The 20990-nt window shown below is 36.6% G+C and overlaps 1 protein-coding gene across 1 annotated transcript in view; it reads right to left on the reverse strand.

The window, feature by feature from the left end:
- The window catches only part of TIAM1 (TIAM Rac1 associated GEF 1), a 95519-nt gene that overhangs the window by 28527 nt on the left and 46002 nt on the right, over positions 1-20990 (reverse strand). Inside the window, 6 exon segments of the mRNA XM_032220358.1 lie at positions 1989-2213; positions 4147-4233; positions 9058-9136; positions 10961-11065; positions 18371-18541; positions 20817-20891. Of these exon segments, the coding sequence (XP_032076249.1) occupies positions 1989-2213; positions 4147-4233; positions 9058-9136; positions 10961-11065; positions 18371-18541; positions 20817-20891 (742 nt within the window).

A 20990-nucleotide genomic window follows, 5' to 3' on the forward strand; every position in this document is an offset into this window, starting at 1 on the left:
TACTTTTACAATATGTTTAGGAGGCCTGCTGCCTTTGGAGTGAGGCTCCAACATGATATTTAGATGTTGGGGTGAGTTGGGACCAAATTAAACTTTCCTCTCCCAGTCCAGTATTAGCTCAAAGATTAAATTGCTGCTAAGAGCTAAAAACTATTACTGTTCTATCTATCTATCTATCTATCTATCTATCTATCTATCTATCTATCTATCTATCTATCTATCTATCATCTATCTATCTATCTTTTCCCCACCCCCCCTTTGCTTTTTTCATCAGTTTGCAAATTCAAAATTTGGAGATCTAAATTACCTCAGCTTAGTTGTTATATTGATGCAATCTGGATGACCTGATTTTTTGAACATCTTGCCTTTTCTAATTGAACATGATTGTTACTCAGGAAAAACAACGAAGAAACATAGGCTATTAGCAGAGTAGCGACTAAACCACAGCCTGTGGCTATCCTTGAGATTAAACCCAATATTGCCTCCCTAAATAATATTAAATACAGTTGCATATTCTTATCACTATGATCTTTATAATGGGTGGCTCCTGGAATGACTGAATTAATGCATGTACATATATGTCACTCAAAGTTATACACACACACATATATATCAATCCTTATTTCTGGATGGCCCTGATTGCTTGCAAATATACAAGGCATAAAAAACCCAAGTATAGTATTAACAAGTATGATAATATTATTATTATATTTTTCCATGTTAGAGATTATGTTCAGTGAAGGCATGAAGAAACATTCTATAGTCTGTAAATAATTTTCTGCAATTAATGTGCATTATATCTTATGTGGTAAATCAAATTCCCGGTCCTATATAGACCCATACAGTCTATATCCTATGAATACAAAGGGATTGATCTCCTAAATTGTATAAAATGGGCATACAGTACACTTGAAGGCCTATTTTCATTGCATTGTAAATAACCCCCTTTTAGCTTTATTTGATTATTGTCAAGTGTACTTAGTGTAACAAATAATTCCTATGGTGAATTTCCATATAGGTCAGTACTGACATCTTGTGGCCAAACATATTTTGATGTAAGTATGATTTTGTCCTATATATGAGACAGAAGACCAAGCTGTAGTTTCCTAGGTTTCTTTTCTATATTTTTATCAAGTTTCTTTAGAACATGCCTATGATATAGAATAAAAGTAATTGTGTAAAAAATAAAATGTCCTCAAGTCAAGATTGTCTTCTACTGACTTTCATATATTGAATTCCATATATTGAACCACTACTGACTTCCATATATTGACTTCCATATGTTGAATTGCCTTTGCTGACTTCTGTGTCCTAAATACAAAATTAGTGAAACCTGTTTAGTTTTTCAAGATTGGCTAGGTGCTGCCACCTAGCAGGAAGATAGATGTACAGTTTTCACCTATATTTTTTAATTTAATTCATTTTCTGCATCTTTTACAGATATACTCCACATTTTTACAATGCGATTTATATTCATATAATTACTGAAATTACTTTTTTAGCCAGTCCATATAGTTTATATTTACACTCAACAAGTTCTTTAATTGCACTAAACTGTTTCTGACAAGTATGCATAATTGCAGTAAAATTCCCCACATATATTTTTTGTTATACCATCCAATTGTGAATTTCTATACACAGAAAAAAAAGAATTTAAAAATTGGAATTTGTTCTTAACATTCTGTACTCCAGCATATAAACAGAAAGTCACCGCTCTTTTTAATCCAGCACTATGATTGATTATTCTGAAATGACTAATATCATATATGATGAATCACTGCAGTTACTTCCAACTGTAGCTATCTCATTTTTAACCATTAAATAATACTGATATCTAGCACTTTTACCTGGTGAAACAACAAGCATAACCTGGAATTTGCTTACAGAAAGGTCTAGAGCACTTTGTACTCTTAAGTGTTTACATACAGCATGCTTGAGTAGAGAGACATCTAAATGTAAGCTAATTTCATGCCAATCAATATGAATACCTTGGGTGCTGCATACAGATTTTAATGGACTGTCAGTCGAGTCAAAAGAATCATCTATCCGCCGAGGTGGTAAGTGTATTCGATTCTGGCCTGCCTCTTTCTCGGGATAAGTCTGTACAATAAGGCACAGAGAAGGCTGAACAAGAACATCTCTTAACATGGCTGAGTTCAGGTCTTCAGCAGCCTTCTTATTGATTTCAACAATTTCATCACCTGCTTTCAGACCTGAAAAGAAACATATTAAAGCTCAACAAGGGGTGTCCTGTACCTAGATGTTAGGATTTTTAATTTCCTTAAGCCATAGACACCAAAGAACAAATCCTTTCATTTCCTGTACATTCTGTATTTTGAGATAAGAAGCATTTTATTGATCATTAATGAAATAGTTTTAGACAGTATTCATAGATGAATTCTATTGTACTAATCTAGTCCAATGGTATTTGAGTCGCAGTAAACCTTGGCATATATGACAGCCAAGTACCAAGCACAGCTTGTAAAGATATCACTTCAGGTATTCTATTCCTACACAAATACTTTAAAATTATAGAGGCATGGTGGCTCTGTGACAGTGGTGGGTTCCGGATTTCATTCCAACTGGTACGGTTGGAATGGTCCCGGTGTCACCCACATGGATACGCGTAGCACACGCACACACACGTGGCATGCACATGCATCATACTTGCCTGCAACGCTTCCGCAAGCCTCCGTGATGCTCCAGATGGTCGGCGGAGCGTTGTGCAGGCGCCATACGTGCCATGCGCGTGTGCAAAAGCACCAAAAGCTTAAAGCACAGTTAAGGAGCGAGGGCGGGTGGGTGGGCCCTGCTGAGCACCATACCGGAACAGTATCCAGTGTTCCGGGCAGGCTCTGGTACACCCGTACCAGGGCATACCGCCTACAACCCACCACTGCTCTTTGACTTAATGATGTTAGAGATGGTTTTCTCAGGAGATTCAAGATCAGGCACTGAGCGGTGGGGTGAGCTCCCATCACTTGCCTCAGCTTCTGCCCACCTAGCAGTTTAAAAGCATGTTATATGCGAGTAGATAAATAGGTACCACTTTGGTGGGAAAATGATCCAGTGCTTCATGAGAATGGTCAGAACTATGCCATTTGCAAGATGACTTCGGTGAATAAGTATTCAATCATATAGAGTGAATAAATGAGGGGAGAGTATACAGCCTGGCCTACTCCTTCTGGAGCCAGTCCATTTCACAGACTTATTCATGTTGTTGTTATCACGATTTAATAGAGCTGCCCACTCCCATACACAATTTGTTCATCACTCCAGGGATGTAAAATTGCAAGTCTAGATAGAAAATTTGTAAGATTATATATTGCGGTGTTTGACCAGAAACACAGCAACCTCATGTACATACAGTAACTCAGAATTCAATGAACATAGTTGATTTGAAGGAGCCATCAATAACCTTCAATGCTCTCTCAAGCTTAGGATCTTCGAGTCTTGACTTAGATTTTGAGGATGAAACCTCTTTTCCAGTCCCTACAAAGACTATCTTATTCTTTAGATGCTTCAGAGTGTTGGAGATGCCAATGAGAAATATTCCACCCTTCTTCTATATTGCCTAAGTTCTGGAAAATTCCCAGACTTATTCACACACAAACTTCACTTGACACTGCAGTGCTAACATAAACAAAATGCCTACTCTATCTAGTACTGCTGCTATGCCAGGACAGTTAGATTTATTTTTTTCATAAAAATGGTATATTGCTATTAACATTTAAAATTCCTTTTTTGCTGATTTTTAATAAATTCCTGCCCTTATACAGTCATTAGATAAACAAATAAAGGAGAACATTCTACACCCACCCACATTCTCCTGAGCTCTCTAGGATACTTAAATTCTTGAATTCTTATAGTTAGGGCAGCTTTGTTAAATTAGAAAGATGTCTAAAGATACAGTAAATTTACAATCATGAATTTTAAATGGCAAAAAGGAAGCGTACACTCACTCATTATTATATATAATATCTAAAAGATGATGGATAAATATATAATTATGAAGAATCCCAGCTTCTTATAGCCATTCACAAATTATTTTTACACAGTACAGCAGATGGTATACTCTTGAATAATAGAGAGGGGAAAATCCTTGAATGCTGAAGACATCATATGACACAAGTTCTAGCATCTTACCTTTTTTAAAAGCCAGTCCTGTTTCTTTGACACTGTTGATGTGGAGACGACGAATCCCTTCTTCTTCTATTGAGGATAGAGAAAAACCTGTTAAAATAAAAACAAAATAAGAATATTTGTTAATATTTTAAGCAATAGTATTTAAAAGGAAGCATTTGGTTCTCTGGAAGCAAACTATTTTTCTTTGCTGATTCCTCCCCCCAAAAAAAGGAAAACAACAAAAAAGGCCAAGTAATAACAGAATAATAGAATAAATGACATAAGTTATACAACCATTTCTCCAGATTATAACACTTCTCCCAGCGTTAATATTCTTTGCTTAGAGTCAAACATTATGGTTCTATTCTTCAGATTTTGCACACATACAAAGTACATATGTTTTGGCAAAACACTGAAAAATTGTGTATGTTAAATAGCATGTGTACAATTGCAATCATCTATGTCTACTACTGCATGTAAATTGGTTTTTAAAATTCAGCTTTAAAATCTGGCAGTCATAGGGGAAATCAGCAGTATGTATAAGAGGGAAACAGCTTTAGTGATTGGATGCTGGTTTGGAGATTCAGGTATAAAACATTTATAGTGGAATATTATAAAATGGAAAAACAGATCAGTCTTAGGATTCATAGCAGAGACTGTGGTGCAATATCTAGAAGCTTAACATAAAATTCAAAGTATGGGTCCATTATTTAGTGTCACCTTCATCATAATAAAAAAGAAACAACTACAGCAGGCACGTGAAACAATTAACAATATCTTCAAAGAAAAAACATTCACAAGAGAAGACGAAAAAAGAACATACTACCTTCCTGGATATCCTCATCAGAACAGGAAATGATGGCAAATTAGAAACCCAGGACTATCGGAAAACAACATAAAGCAACCGAGTGCTTTAATCTAATCGCATAGATTAGGCCTCCTCCGAATTCCATCATCCAGCCAGTGTAGACTGGCAACTACCCAGAGGAGAGCCTTCTCGGTGGCTGCTCCGACCCTCTGGAACGAACTCCCCGTGGAGATTCGGACCCTCACCACCCTCCAGTCCTTCCGCGCCACCCTAAAGATCTGGCTGTCCCAGCTGGCCCTGGGGTTAAGATTCTAACCCCACTCGAATTGTGTGACTGTTGTGTTTTTAATAATGATGTATTGTCTTTATGTTAGAAATTGTTTGTCCTTCCCCCCCCCCCTTTTTTTTTGAACTGTGAGCCGCCCTGAGTCCCCCCAGGGAAAAGGGCAGCATACAAATAAAGGAAAAATGAAAATGAAATGAAAAATGAGTGCTCCGCTACCAAAGCAATAACCCAACTCCCATAAGAGAAACTATCAAAGAGCATAATTCAGATGAGTATAAACACACTGCAGTGCAGCAACCCAGTACGCCTGAAACTAAAAATAGACCTATAAAATACCTATCAACAAAATAGATACGGACACAACTTTATCAAAAAGTGCATAGCCACACAATTTGCTTTAGCACAACCAATATTACCTATGAAAAGGATAGCACACCCATAAATCAAAAGGATTTCAGAAATAACCAACAGACTACAACTACATGGCATCCCTGTAGCACACAGCCAACTAAATTCCTCTAAAACACCTTAAGCAAACCAAAAAACTGAAGACAAGAAATCAGGAATCATTTACAGTATACAATGCAAGGACATTGTTCCTGAAGGGAAAGGAAGGAATTGGCTAGAAATATTATCTATATTATTCTACAGTAATAGGATTAGGCCTGAATTAGGCCTGTCATTGACCATCTGCTGCTTTATAAAGGTGTGCTGAAAGCTTAATTGCCTTTATTAAAGATATCATTGATAGCATCACTACTTTCAAAGCTACAGTAATGGTTCATGTGCAGGATGGGCTTTTCTTGAATTGATAAATGAAATTATTCTTTCAGACAGACAAGATGATGAGTAGAAGATGAAATGTTTCCCTTCAAGAAAACATGAGGCAAACAGAATTTCATTTTTTTTTAAATTTAGGGTGTACAATGAAAGTAAATTCCCTGAACATTGATCTAAGCCACCCGGAGTCAGCTATATGTGAACTGGGCAACTATATAAATTTGGTTAATAAATAAATAAAATAATTTATGCCTAAATAAGCACCAAGCCATGAGAAAGTAGAGAAGAGAATGTTTTGGAGCTGAGTTTGTGCAAAGACAAATGGGATTCCTCAGAACCACATGATATTGATGAAAAGCACAGCCAGAGGTCAATAACCCTAACTCTGAAAACCATTTGCCAGCTGCAAAGAATACTATGTTGAAAATAACTGAAAGGATAAATGGTTAGCAATCCAAAAGAAAGCTTTAATAAATTGATAATATCTTTTTCTTAAGGAACTTCCAAAGAAAGGTCAACTAGTAAAAAAATGTTCTTCTTAGCATTTGAAAATGCTGCTTAGAGCTGCCACATGACATTTAGGAACAGAGCATACCCTGCTATATGATTGTACTTGTGAAAAGATATTGAAATAATAGTTGACATAATTCTAGTGATAAAGCTGCAAAGGAAGCAAAGGCAATTTTTGGCTGCATCGTGACATCAAGTGTCAAATCATGGAAAGTATTTATTCCATTTCACTCTGCTTTGATCAGCTGCCATCTTGCTATGTGCTATGCCCACTTTGGACACTCAGAGCAGGGGTGGCTACCTGCCAGTTCTAACCTCTTCTATAGAAGATGTTCCACAAATCTACAGTGCCGTTTAGAACCGGTTCCAGCTCCCTCCCCCCACCCATCCGCACATCATCAAGATGAAAAGCGAGAGGAGGAATTCTGGGAGTTGAAGTCCACAAGTCTTAAAGCTGTCAAGTTTGAATACCCCTGGGGGTTTTTTCTAAAGGGTTAGGGGTGCAAGGGTCTTCTAACTTGACAGCTTTAAGACTTGCATGCTTCAAATGCCAGAGTTTCTGAGCCAACATTTTGGTTGCTAAGCAAGAGCGTTGTTAAATTAGTTTCACCACATTTTACAAGTTGGCCATGCCCACCCAGTCATATGGCTGGCAAGCCATTCCCACTCGGTCACATGGCTGCAAGCCACTCCCACCCAGTCACATGGCCAGCATGCCACTCCCATAAAGCAGGCCACACCTACAGAAGAGGTTCTAAAAAAAATTGAAACCCACCACTCGCTCAGAGGATGACAGGACTAAATATCTCATAGAGACAGACTGAAGGAGCTGAATAAATTTAGCCTTGAGAAATGCCGTGCAAGATGGAATATAACACTCTTTTCTAATTCTTGAAAATATATCACATATATCACATAAATCAAGACTTTCATGCATGAGATTGTGCAACAGGAATAGTAAATTTAAGTTAAGTCAGACTGAAAAAAATGTATGAAAAGATTTTTGAAAAGTTTTTAAAACTCCTGAAAGTTTGATGATAAAATTAATTATAAAGAGAGATTATAAACTAACTTTCACTAACTGATTGAACAGAGTCTATTGGGAATACTTGAATTTGGAAGACCATAGGGGTGAACTCAGTGACTTTCTATGATTTTATGATAAACATAAATGCATATACCTACTGTATATGCAGAAGTAGCAGCCTTCCTTTCAATAGAAATGTACTTGGTGTTTGTTTTTTTGTAATATTCCTTTCAAATAGAGATGGGCAACCTAGAATTTGCAGGCTTCATGCAGTCTAGAAGCATCGTGTTTTTATCTCCATGAACCCCAATTTTGTGTTACTGAAATTGATGATAAATGCCAAATAATAGTGGTATTTTTCTGCCAATTAGTAGTGGAAAATAAAACAAATAGGTGTGTTCGATTTCCAGGAAGCTTAACAAGCTTAGTAAATATATATTATTGCATTTGAAAAAAGCATTTACATACTGTATTTGTAATTTAATAGTGTATTCAATACATACAGATTTAGATAGAGATTTACCAATTTATAGTGACCCACATATTGTATGGTGGTATTTAAGGGTATACAATAAGTTTTATGATCACTGTTTCATCAAATTTCCCAAGTGAGAAACTGTTGCTTCAAGTTTAAACATTTCTGTTACAAATTTGGAGCATTTTGGAAGTCTTTTGAGTATTTTTAACTTGGATGAAAAATATATATTTCCTACATATATTAACATGTAACTGTACAAACCAATGTCAAAATTTAGCCAATACATATTCATCATATAAGTTTTCAAATGAATCCAGCATTGCTGGGTTATACCAGATCTCAATGTTTTGCCCTGCAGCTGTATAATAAGCCGTTTAGGGATTTTAAAATGCTAAATATTAAGAAATCACAGAACTTCAGATAAATGCTACAGATGTGGAAGGTTTGCTCATTGAGGTAGACTGGAAACACAATATAATAATACGGGATTTTGTCTGGATTTATTGTTAAATTCAAAGACTATTTTTTTTTTGATAATAATAATAGATTAATAACAATAGTAGAAAGACTCAGAGATATACTGCATCCAAACCAACAGGGTAGTTTTGAAAAGATGTTATAAGTACGTATCAAATAACCATGCTATATATGAAATGTAACATTTCCTGGAAGTTTAGCATTGAAGATTAATGTTTTCATACTCAGCAGTACACAGTTTTATCTCCTATCTTCAGTGTGAAAAGTTACTTTCTTTCTCCTCTGTATTTTAAAAATGGAAAGATGGCCAGTAGTATCAACGTTAGCCACCTAAAATAATTGTCCTTAGATGTGGCTACAGACTAAATTCAGTAAGACTTTTAAAGATTTCAGCTTCATAATTCTAAACCCCCATTACTGGATAGAACGTCTGGCTTGCAATCAACACCTCTAGATGCTCCTAGATAGAAGTAGGTAGAAGAAAGCTGTTGTGAATATTGAAGTATTTTATGATACATGTGTAAATGAAAACTTGATATACAAATGTATGCAAATCCCAAACTCACCATAATTATCCAATGTGTCAGATTTTTCAAGATGAATTTGCTGTGTAATTTTCTCACAGATTTCAATTTCTTTATATAACTGAAAAGACAATACATTTTTTAAAAGAATTAGTTACATAGAATGATACTGCTCTTTGTCATTTTTCATGCAGCATCCCTTTTGAACGTAGAGAGGACAGATGAAAAAAAATCACAGTTCGGTAAAGTTCTAATTGGTTATGTGGAGCTTAACTGATAATATCGTAGACATACACCATGTAGTTTTCAGCTGATAAAGCGAATTTACACAATATTCCTTCTTTATCACATAATCTCAACTATTTCTTCTGTGGATCAGTATATATGGCTTTCCCAGTCACATTACTTCAGAACACTGTAAGATTATAAAATGTAAATTTAATAATATTTTGAAGTTATATTTTTTCTTCATCTTTAATGTCTACCTTTAATTCTTCCTTCCACAATATTTATTTTCCTCCTTTTCATAGTGCCATTTTCCTTCCCTTTCTCAATGTAAACTAAGCTATTAGTGAATAAGAGTGACAGCAATGTCAGCATGTCCTAAAGGAGTATTTCCTAATCTAGTGTCATGTATTAAAACTACAATTATGGGAAGAAGGCGGGGCTTAGCAGTGAGAAGACGGATTTTCAGGCTATTCCTGAAATTCCCCTATTCCGAAGGAAATTGGACGGTTCATTTCGGACCCAAGCTGTCCCGGAGAGACAGTGAAAGGTAGGAGGAGATCCAGTGACCCCAGAGATGTTCGCAAAGTCCCTGGGGGCTTCGAATTTAACCTCCTTTGCCAGTGACTTCTGGATTAGCTCTAAGCTAACCGAAACTGCAGGTTGCCCCTAAGAATGGTGTGAGTGTTTCCAGCTGGTAAGGTGATTTTATTACTCAAAGAGAGATGGTCTGCATAAAAATTTAAAATTTAAATCAAACCAAAGAACAGAAGAATCTAGCGGCGATTTTGATCTCTTTAATGGTTTATGGACGGTGGTTACTCTATTTTTTAAATGTTTTAAATGCTACTTACATGGACAAAGGAAAGATTACTCCAACATCTCCTCTGACTCTCTGTAAGTGGGCTGTAAACTAATTTACTATAATTTGGCTCCCTACAACTTGACACTTTTATTGCTTGGCTGGGTTGGTCTAAGATCAGATAAGATTATACAGCTCCCAGCTTCTTTTTACTTGCGAATACCTTAAAGTTTCTAAAGGGAAAATACTAACTGCGTACAAAGATGGCGTCTGTTCAAGTTTCAAATGATTCATTTCAAATGATTTTTTCCGCACTACAAAAGTTATCTGACACATACGACAGATTTGAGAGGAAGCTGGATTATTTGCTGTTTCTAACAACAAAATATGAAGAAAAAAATGAGAATGTTGAATGTTTGAATGTTCCTGAAATACAAACGAAGGATGTCAGAGATGAAGATTTTCAATTTGTTGACATTCCGGGCATCTGGTTTACCTCTGAGGGAGAAAAAGATGGAATGTTTGAAGGGGGGGCAGCCACACAGAAGATTTACTTCGAAAGACAGAGCGTAGGAGGAATGTGAAGCATTAAAGAATTTATACTTTATGAAATATCATTTGCAAAACTTTTGATACCACCACTGAGAATTAAAGACAAGCTGAAAAGGGGAATAAGCGGAGGACGGCAACATTATATGAGAGGCACCTTAAGCAAAAAGGTGCAAAAATCTTCTTGTTTGGACTTGCTCATAAAGACGTTTGGAGAATTTGATCCATGAATGGCAACAGGATTAAGGAGGTTTTGTTATTGGAGGGACACAGGCTGATAGATGGAAGAATACAATTCAAAATTAGCTAAACCTAATTAATTTTATTTGTAATAGACATAGTTGAATAATAATTGATAAATAACGTTACCAATTCATAAATATCTTCTTCTGGCTTTGGTATGTAATATTCCATTTGGTTTCTTATGAAGAATTTGAGACGGACATAGTGAGCTGAGTAATCCAACTGATGTGCCTGAAAGAAAAAGGAAAATAAATATCCATATCAATAACCATTTTCGTTTAGTGAAATGCATCTCTTAATGGAGGGAAAAGTCTGTTCTACTTAAAAGGAAAAGTTTAAAATTATTGTCTAAACAACCCAAAAGAATACTTTATTGATGCTCAAAAAGAGAACTGGTCATATTTGACTCCCAAATTAAAAAAGGCAACAACATTATTCTGAATGGAAACATCACTAAACATCAGATCTGGGTGAAAATAAATGTACTAAACATAATGTTAAAATTAACAAGTTTATTTCTCTTCTTTCCCAATAAAACCCTCATGGTTACCTATAATACAACCAAGTTTGTTACTGACTGTATCCATTATCTCTAGGTCATAAAATATATTATAATTCAGAGTATAAAGGGGAACATTAGTAACATAAATTCCATTTATTGTGAAAATGTTGTTCTGAAACCATATTTGATGATTTCTTACAATCTTTTCTCATCTAAAACAATTTATATACATTAAAATTAATTAGTTATAATTAACCATAGGTTCATTGGTGAGTTTCTGCCAGTTCACACTGCATCGGGAGAACCGGATGGTAAAATTTACCAATCCGGTGAGAGGAGGTTCGACCAGTGGACCCGGAAGTAACTTCCGGAACACCTGCCCCAGCCCTGTCGCTCCTCACTCACCCCCGCCCGTCCAGAATCCACTCCATCGCTCGCTCCCCCCGCCTGTCCGCACTATCCTAGCCCAATTCGGTGTCAAGTCCCATACCTGGGAGTGGAAGTGGTGAACCGAGAAGCATGGAGAGGTCCAGCGGCACAATCCATTAGACAGCAGCAGCAAGCTCAGGAGTTTTCTCCTGGATTCCTCTCTGTCATGCCTCCTCCTATCTCCCAAAGTTCTTTCTCCAGAGTGTGATAGCTTTCTACTGGATTCCCCTCTGTCTTGCACCTCCGTTCTCCCAAAGTTCTTTCCCCAACATGTGATAGCTTTGTCCTGGATTCCCTTCTGTTCTTTCCCCAGAGTGTGGTAGCTTTGTCCTCGATTCCCCTCTGTCTTGCCTCCTCCAATCTCCCAAAGTTCTTTCCCCAGGGTGTGATAGCTTTCTCTAGATTCCTCTCTGTCTTGCCTCCTCTGATCTCCCAAAGTTCTTTCCCCAGCATTGGTAGCTTTCTACTGGATTCCCCTCTGTCGTGCCTCCTCCGTTCTCCCAAAGTTCTTTCCCCAGAGTGTGATAGCTTTGTACTGGATTCCCCTCTGTCTTGCCTCCGATCTCCCAAAGTTCTTTCACCAGCATGCGATAGCTTTCTACTGGATTCCTCTCTGTCCTGCCTTCCCCAATCTCCCTAATTTTGGCCCTTAATCCTCCAGTTGTCTATTTTTGAGAGGTTTTCTCCTCTCTTCCCCCCCACTTCATAGGAGTCCCAAAAAAATTTGCCGCATGGCTTGGAGGTGGTGGTCATGTGATTGAGTGTGCATGAGTGATGTCAAGTTGACCATACCTGCATGGTCACATGACTGCCAAGCCATGCTCACAAAATAGGCCACACCCACAGAATAGGTTCTAAAAAAATTGAAACCCACTACTGCATAGGTTATGGTATTTCCAATTTAATTTCCCTTTATTGATTAAAGTAGACTAAAAGTAGAGTTGATCAATGATGATCCTGGGTACCATTCCAAAGTTATTTATTAATGGGCTGAAAGAATTGCAAAACTAAATTGATCAAGAGTATTTTCTTCTCATCGAAAACAGTAGGAGCCTAAATCTGCTATAATGTTAAGTTAGACAGTTTTATTAGCTAATATCCTTATTATTATACCACTAACTTGCATATTTCTCTTTCTTACTCTTAAGGCCCTCAAACATTATTTCCTTCAAATGAATGTTTTCTTTAAAGAATTGCCCACCGTGATTCAACTAAAGACACCTGTGTTCCTGCCCTTTCCCAGACAACAACCACATATAATAATGCAATAGGAGATTCCATACTGGGGAAAAAAGGCACTGCCCTGTCCTTGCCGAAATTAAAAATAACATTACAGAAACTGCAAGGCTGCATCTACAATATCTTGGAATTAAAAGGATGTTTGATAACTTACACACACACTTTTTTTTGTTTTCTTGACTGGGCACAAAGAAAATGACAGTGTCATGGAGAAAAAAAACTGGGCAAATTAGGATTGCTATTCACCTACACTCCTAAAGACAACAATTATTCATATTAGGTAAACCTGTACAAATTCTATTCTGAATCACAGAAATTAACAACCACAACGGGAGTCTGGTAGCATTTTTTTCTAAAAGGTTTTAATAAAAGGCTGCAACTCATGAAAGCTTATGCTTTTAGTATTTTGTTAGTTAGATAAGATATCACTAGACTCCTACTTTTATGCTACCATAGATTTACACAGCATTTCTCCTGCAGTGTTTTCTAATTAATATATCTTATGGCATGAGTTCCAGTGGGTATTATTACATTTATACCAACACATAAGATATTATCTTGCACAGAAGTGCTCATTGATTACAACTTCGCACATCCTGATCTCTACCCACCCACCCTCCTCAAAAGAAGACTGGCTCAAATAAAAATCCATCTTCTCTTTTATTATACTCTAAGATATGCCATTTTAAATTATCTTGATTTAAGGGAAGTAGACCAGAAGTGGCATTCTACCGGTTTGGACCGGTTCACTCAAACCGGTAGAGGAAATCACGTGCACACTCATATTTGTGAACCGGTAGGGAAGGTAAGTGAATACCACCCCTGAAGTAGACATATTTTCAGCTAAACATAACATGTTCAAGCTTAATGGACTATGAAAGCACATTAGGTGCAAAATGTATTGATGAAGAAATTGTTTGAGAAACTTGCGTATTTCTCAAACACATTAAAACAGAACTTCAGAGGCCAGCACAAGAACAAAGAAATAAAACCACATGAATGGAACTGAAGACCTTCCAATAGCCTTTTGGAAGTTACTGATCAATGGAAAGCTTGTGTGCATCTCATTCAACTTCTAAATACAGGGACCAAAAAACATGGTAGGAAAATTCAGTCCAAAGTGAACAGACAAATTAATGTCTTGGGAGCATCATACTAAATACAGATATCTCTATCATATGCTGATGAAAGGCAGTTTCTGGACAACTTCTTATGGGAGGGAGGGAGGAATCTATAGTTCATTTTGTATGAGGGAGACATATGGAAAGAAAGTTAAGATATTTCTTTTCCCTAGGGCTTCAAACTTTAGGACTGATACTGTTAACATAGAATAGTCTTTTTTTAATCTTGAAACAATAAGTTTCCTATTAGTGGTTACTTGAATAGGATCAAACTGCTTTCCAATGATTGAATTCGCACATTAAGATAAACTCATGATTTGTTTAATCTTCATCTATAGAATACCACAATCAGCTGGGTTCTCACAAGGCAATAAGCCACGTCCAAACAAGTTACACTATGACACAAAAATTAGATCAGAGTAACAGATCCATTTAGCTATGTATTCTATGTACTGAATAGTGGTATGTGCAATTTTAGACAGTAATCTGTTCCACCCCTGCTTGGTAATGATAGGAGTGGAGTTCACTTCTTTTTATATAAAACTAGTTGATAACCCGGCATTGCCCAGTTATTTATTTATAGGGGGAAAATGTCCAGACCAAACGTAATTTCTAATGTTGAATTTTCCCCCTTACCAGAGGGCCGCCCCACCCCCTTGTGGAGTACTGTGAAGCCATTACCATGGCAACTCCACTGCACTGTACAGTAGTAGCCATTTTATGGCAGTACAGTAGAAGCCATTTTAAGGTACAACAGGCTGTATCTTAACAGAACATACCCCCCCCCCCCCGAGAAGTGTTAGGGATGTATTACCCCCTACAGTATTTCTTTCCAGAGAGTAAATCATCTGTGTACCAAGTTTGGTTGAAATTGATCGAGGCGTTCCAGAATTATGCTGGAACACACACACACACACACACACACACACACACACACACACACACACACCCCATGATGTTAAATTGAGATATTGGGTCTCCTTTTGATACATGAATGAATAGAACATAACATCAAAAACAAAGCATATTTATGACTAGCAGTAATTGCAGTCCTGAATATTTAGCAAAGGATAGAATTTTCATCTTTAGTTCCCATGAACCAGGTGAAAATTGCAATATAGGTAGTCTTTACAACATCTAGAGCATGAAGAAGCTATATGAACTGTAGAGCGTGAAATGTTTACTATACCAGAACTCGACTGATTCTCAGATGGCAGATGGCAAACTGATGTGAAATGATGTGGTTCAGAGAATTAAAGGAAAAAGAATGAGCTGAATGCAAGAGATAGAAGAGAAAGATTCATTAGTAGATGTTACAGGGCAGACAGAACCATCAGCATTTTCATACGTAGATAATTCAGAAAGAAAGAGACAGACACATAGCGTGAATAACAAACCAGTTTAGTCAAAGTGAATTCATTTAAAATAATTTAACATTGGTCTCAAAAAAATATAAGGTTAGGTTTCACATACTATAAATGAAAGATGAGAAAATGCTTTTCACGTTCTACCTATGCTACCTATAAAAATTACTATCTATATGAAATTACTATAGTATTTATACAAAAGTTCTAAAAATGAAAATTATTGCTAATAATATTAATGTTTTCTATTGTGTATCTTTTTAAAAATATCACTTTATTTTGATAAATAATAGTGTTAATGAAACATTTTTGTTCTAGAATATCGATTTACAGAATCGATATTACTAAATGATATATAATTAAATTAGAACCTTTTCACACAATATATGCAAATCTCCTTAAGATATAATTTGAATATAGAGAATACAAAATTTCATATACATTGTTTTAGTGTTTCAGTTTACTTGGTTAGTTCATGTTATTGGGGGATGAACATCATGGATAACAATGATGATGACTTTTAAATTATAACTATACATCCATTCCTTCTATACCTTGTAAATTACAATGTGCATCATTTTCTAATTATTCTTTTCTCAAGTGTAAAGATTTAATTTAGAAAACAAATTATTAGTTCAATTTGTTGCAATACAGCAAATAATGTCTCTCTCTCTCCCTTCCTCTCCCTCTCTCCCTCTCTCTAAATTTACTTCCAGAAGTATGTATGCATGTATCTATGTATTTATTTATGTTATCAATTTTTTCAAATAATGAGTATTCCATTACATAAATCTTGAATTCTAAAAGTAGAAGTAAACTAAGGGTTAAAGTTGGAGAATAAATTGTTAATGTGAAGGAACAGTATTGAGAAAGTTGAACAATTAAAAACCTGCCTGTCAAGATATATATCCACATCTGTATGCATCAGTGATGGCTAACCTTTTTGTCGTTGGGTGCCAAAAGCGCCAGCACGCCCACACTCATAATGCAATGCACACTAAATTTCTGAATCCTGCTTGTTCATCATTTTCAAATATAACATTATTTAGTATCTACATGAATGAATAATCCCTACAGTCCTCATTGTCATCATTAAGCGAGGATCGTGGATCATTGTAACTTCCTGCTTGCTTCCAACAATCAAAGTCAGTGAGAAAGCTGACAGCAAGTTGCAAGTCCCAGCTGCTGCCAGGTGGAAGAAGGAGTGAGAGGGTGCATAACTGGTGGGAAAGGTGTGGGAGAAACATGGCATGAGTGTGGCAAAGCTTCGAATGCTAATGCCAGATGGGGAAAGGGGTGCTGCAGGTAGGGGAAGTCCAGTGCTAGCATGATGAGATTCAAGGAAGGTGCAGTGGACCGTGACCCGACAAATGCGCGTACGACAAAAGCACACCGACAAAACCACGGCGCTAAAACCGTGACGTCATCAACGCGCCGACAACAGCGCTCCGACAGAAGCGTGATTTAAGTTAAGGTAAGGGTTAGGTTTAGGGTTAGGTTTAGGGTTAGGGTTAGGGTTAGGTTTAGGGTTAGGGTTAGGTTAGGTTTAGGGTTAGGTTTAGGTTTACAGCGCGCTTCTGTCGGCTCCGCTGTTGTCGGCTCGCTTCAGCGCTCATTCGGCCACGTGGTTTAGAACTCATGGTTTTGTCACCGCGGTTTAGTCAGGCACGCCTTTGTTCTTCGCCTTTTGTCGGTGAACCGGAGTGCACAGATAGCTGGAGCGGGTGTATGAGCAAAGAGGGGGTGAGGGACAATGCAGGAGTGGGGGAGATTTACCTGAGCAACTTACAACCTTCCCTGCCATCCTCCCCATTGACTTTGTTTTGTGAAACTGGCAGGGAAGGTCACAAATGGGATACATGTGACAGTGGAGTGGTACAAACGTTGTGTGAGCCAGTTTTGAAGCACTTGAATCTTGGTCACATGACTCCAAAGCAGTGGTGGGTTCCGGCAGCTGCTACTGCTGGTTCGCGCATCACAGTACAACGGGAATTGAATACAAGATGGCGGTGCCTATGGCGCCGGCGGGAAAATCAGTTCGGGGGCATGGCAGACATGGGTTGCTGCCAGTTTCAGTGACCCACACCGCCAAGCTACTAATGGTTCAGCCGAACCAGTCCCAAACGGTAGGAACCCACCACTGCCACAAGGATGTTGGGACAACTGAAACTTTGAGAACTAGTCAAAACCACACTTGTTCTGCACTGTCTTAACTTCAGAAAATTGCTAAACAAGTGATTGTTAACCAAGAACTACCTGCAGACATTATTAGTATGAATGTCTGACACAATCAAGGTTTCATCATTTTATTTAAAGAGAGGTGCATGCAAAGAGGTAAACTACAGGAAGCTGTGAAATGCAAGTATATCAGAGCATCTATTTTCTCCAGTATTTATGGCCTTTAGAAATGTTCTCTATTAAATCATCTAAATTCAGATTACACTGACATTGAATTTAATTGCATTAAAGCTAGTTGAAAAGATAATATAGTACAATGAATTAAAACTGAAGCATTTCTCCTACTCCTCCAATAATACATCAGGAAGGAAAGCAGATTTCAGTATGATTTTCAAACTCAAAATCTTCAAGTGTGCACTTTGCATGCAGAATTTATCAAAAACAGATCATTCAAATATGGAAAATACACCTTTACCTTTTTGTGTAATTTACTTGCATATAAGGGGAAAAATCATAGAACTGTTGGTTTAGTGGAAATGCTTTGAAATTGGAGCCACCTATCAATTACTTATCATTTCAAATAATACTATTTGAATTACCAATTGAATACCAACTCCATAAAGTCCTCGTTTCACACTCCTGTTTCACACACATACAAACACACACACTATTTTATTTATTTATGTATAATTTATTACTTTACCTTGCAAATCATTTCCAGGACATCTCTTGCTGTGTCTCCTGGGTGGATGACAGTCAAAGCTGACTGGTTATTTGGCAGACAATACCATGATGGTGTAAAATACTCATGAACCCACATGTCAGAGTCGGGATTATGAGGATGGACAGTAGTGAGGGTTACTTCTTTTTCTCTCTGAAAAATGCCATGAAAATATTTCTGATTAAGTGGAACTCAGGTTTTCTATTAAAAACAAGCTTATTCAGCAAGAGTTATTTTCTATCGAATTAAATTATAAAATCTACTGCATTTTATTACACATGGGGAATTAGTCACTTAATGCTGAATAGAAAAACCTCCAGTTGTCAGTTTTCTTAGCAATTTTCCAGCATTTGGGAAAGGACAACTCACTTTGAAGGAACAATTCCATACATGCATTGGATTCCCAATGGGAAGTCTGTTTCTCCTAAATTCCTTGCATATGTTGGAGTTGTGCCCCTGAAGTTAAAGCTAACATTTTCTTGTATTAATATGGTAGAAATAAATTAAGGTGATAAATACACTATGGAATTGGCTGATTTAGAATTATGAATGCCCTCTAGCAAACTGCAGCATTCATTTCAAATGCTTGCTGCTTTTGTAAGTTTAAACTAGACCCTGAGGTTACCATTTCTATCAAGCGATAGATGTATGGAATTCTCATTAGTTTTAAATGGTTCAATCTGTTAAATCCCATTTGTTCAATTAAAAATATGTCCCCTGGCCCTAAGTAATAATGTTTCAAAACCCAGTTTCAGTTATGTACATACAATACGAAAAAGGTAAAACAGAACTGTATTTACCAAAACAGAAGTCTCAGTAAACTATACATACTGATCAACTAAATAGAAAAGTAAATTAGCTGAGGTCTCTATGAAGGTTCTTCAACATGAAATGGAAAATACTCCACTCATATTTAGACTTTATGGCAGCATATCCTATGACTTGATATTTTCTGAAATATGTTATTATATGTTCAAATATGTTTAATGTTAGCATTGAAAAAATTCAGTATTTCCCATTCCTACTTAAGAAAAGAAAAGTATATTACTGGTGACATGTAATGGCACAGATAGAAAATTAATGAATGTTCTGTTGTGGGCAGAAGGAAAGGAAAATGGAATGAGGGCTCTTAACATGAAGGAACACAAGTGGAAATCAGAAGTGTCCAGGCAGCAAAGTAGTATGTGAAGGAGAATTATACTTGCTATTGATGAAAATCTCTACATTTGGCTTTGCATGCATATCATTAATTAGGAATATAGCCCTGGTGACTGTAATAAGATATTTGACTTTTTTCTTATGAATTCTCCAGAAAAATATTACAAAAATGGTCTTTTTTCTGGTAGCTGTGAAGCTGAGGGTGTTTTGTAAGAAAAAAATAGTGGGGTATAAAAGCTCTTCACAGTTTGGAAAAGATATAGAAAAGTACCAAAAGCATGTTGGATAAATGAAGGTATATGAAGAAAAATATTTAACAACAAAAGTCAGTTCAACAAAAAATAAGATCAACCTTATAAAATGAAGGCATATATTTATCCAGAAAGGAGAAAGCTGATCAGTAGAATACTTTGTCTCGAAAACAGATGTTCACTCGAACACATGGAGAACGTGAGATGAGAACTTAAGCGCATGTCCAGTCTTTTCTGTTTTAAGTTAGTTTCCGTAATATTCAGGCCATACACATGAAGGGCAAGTGGACTTGTACTCTTGGAATGCAAATACAATTGCCACTATGACTGAGGATAGCTGTATTCTTGTTTAAGTGTACACCCATTCAGCTTCTCTTCAGGGTCTTTTCTGAACATGTGAATGCAGGAAAGGTGTGGGAATAGGACTGCAAACCAGTCCATTTTCTATCTACACACTCAGAAAAGTCTGAATGGGGCATAAAGTTCCCCTATGCTAGTTACCGTAAATGCTTGTTAAATCTGAAGTGAGATCTGATCTAGCAGAGTAAATACCCAAGTCTTTATAGTCTTATATAATCTGTGGAAGAAATACTTAGTTTCGTATTTGTAAAAGGAGGTGTCACCATAGATTTGAAAGCAGAATTCAATTCTGCTTCAGCTAATATCTGCCTAATATGCATGAAAATATATAGGCTTTTCATAACAGCAAGTTCTTGTCTAAATATTTTTCATGGGAAGAAGTTTCTATCTATCATTTTTAAAATAAACAAAATTCTGACTAATTCTGTGTCCACCAACTACTCCTTCAAATGCCAGTGAATATTCAGAAACTTTCATATCTCTAGCAAACAGACTTTGAACAGAGCTGTCATCATGCTTCAAGCTTTGCTTCTTCTTCACTTCCCCTTCACTTCAGATTTTCATTTCACATTATTTCACTCTGCTTCACTGTACTGGGTTCTGGGTCACAAGCTAATTGAACTCCTTTTATGTAAATTAATTATATTCTTTTTTTTTACCTTACTTTCTTGCACAGTGTCATCAAATATTCCTTCTAAAGATTTCTTTACAGAATCAGTTCCTTCACCAAAAACCTTCAAAACACAAAAGAAATTGTGCTATTTTAAATACAGTAAGATGATGCAAATACTTGCTAAATTTGGAAACGTTTCATGTTGATAGAAGAAATGAAG

This window comes from Thamnophis elegans, chromosome 6 (genome assembly GCF_009769535.1).
Source record: "Thamnophis elegans isolate rThaEle1 chromosome 6, rThaEle1.pri, whole genome shotgun sequence".
NCBI lineage: Eukaryota > Metazoa > Chordata > Lepidosauria > Squamata > Colubridae > Thamnophis > Thamnophis elegans.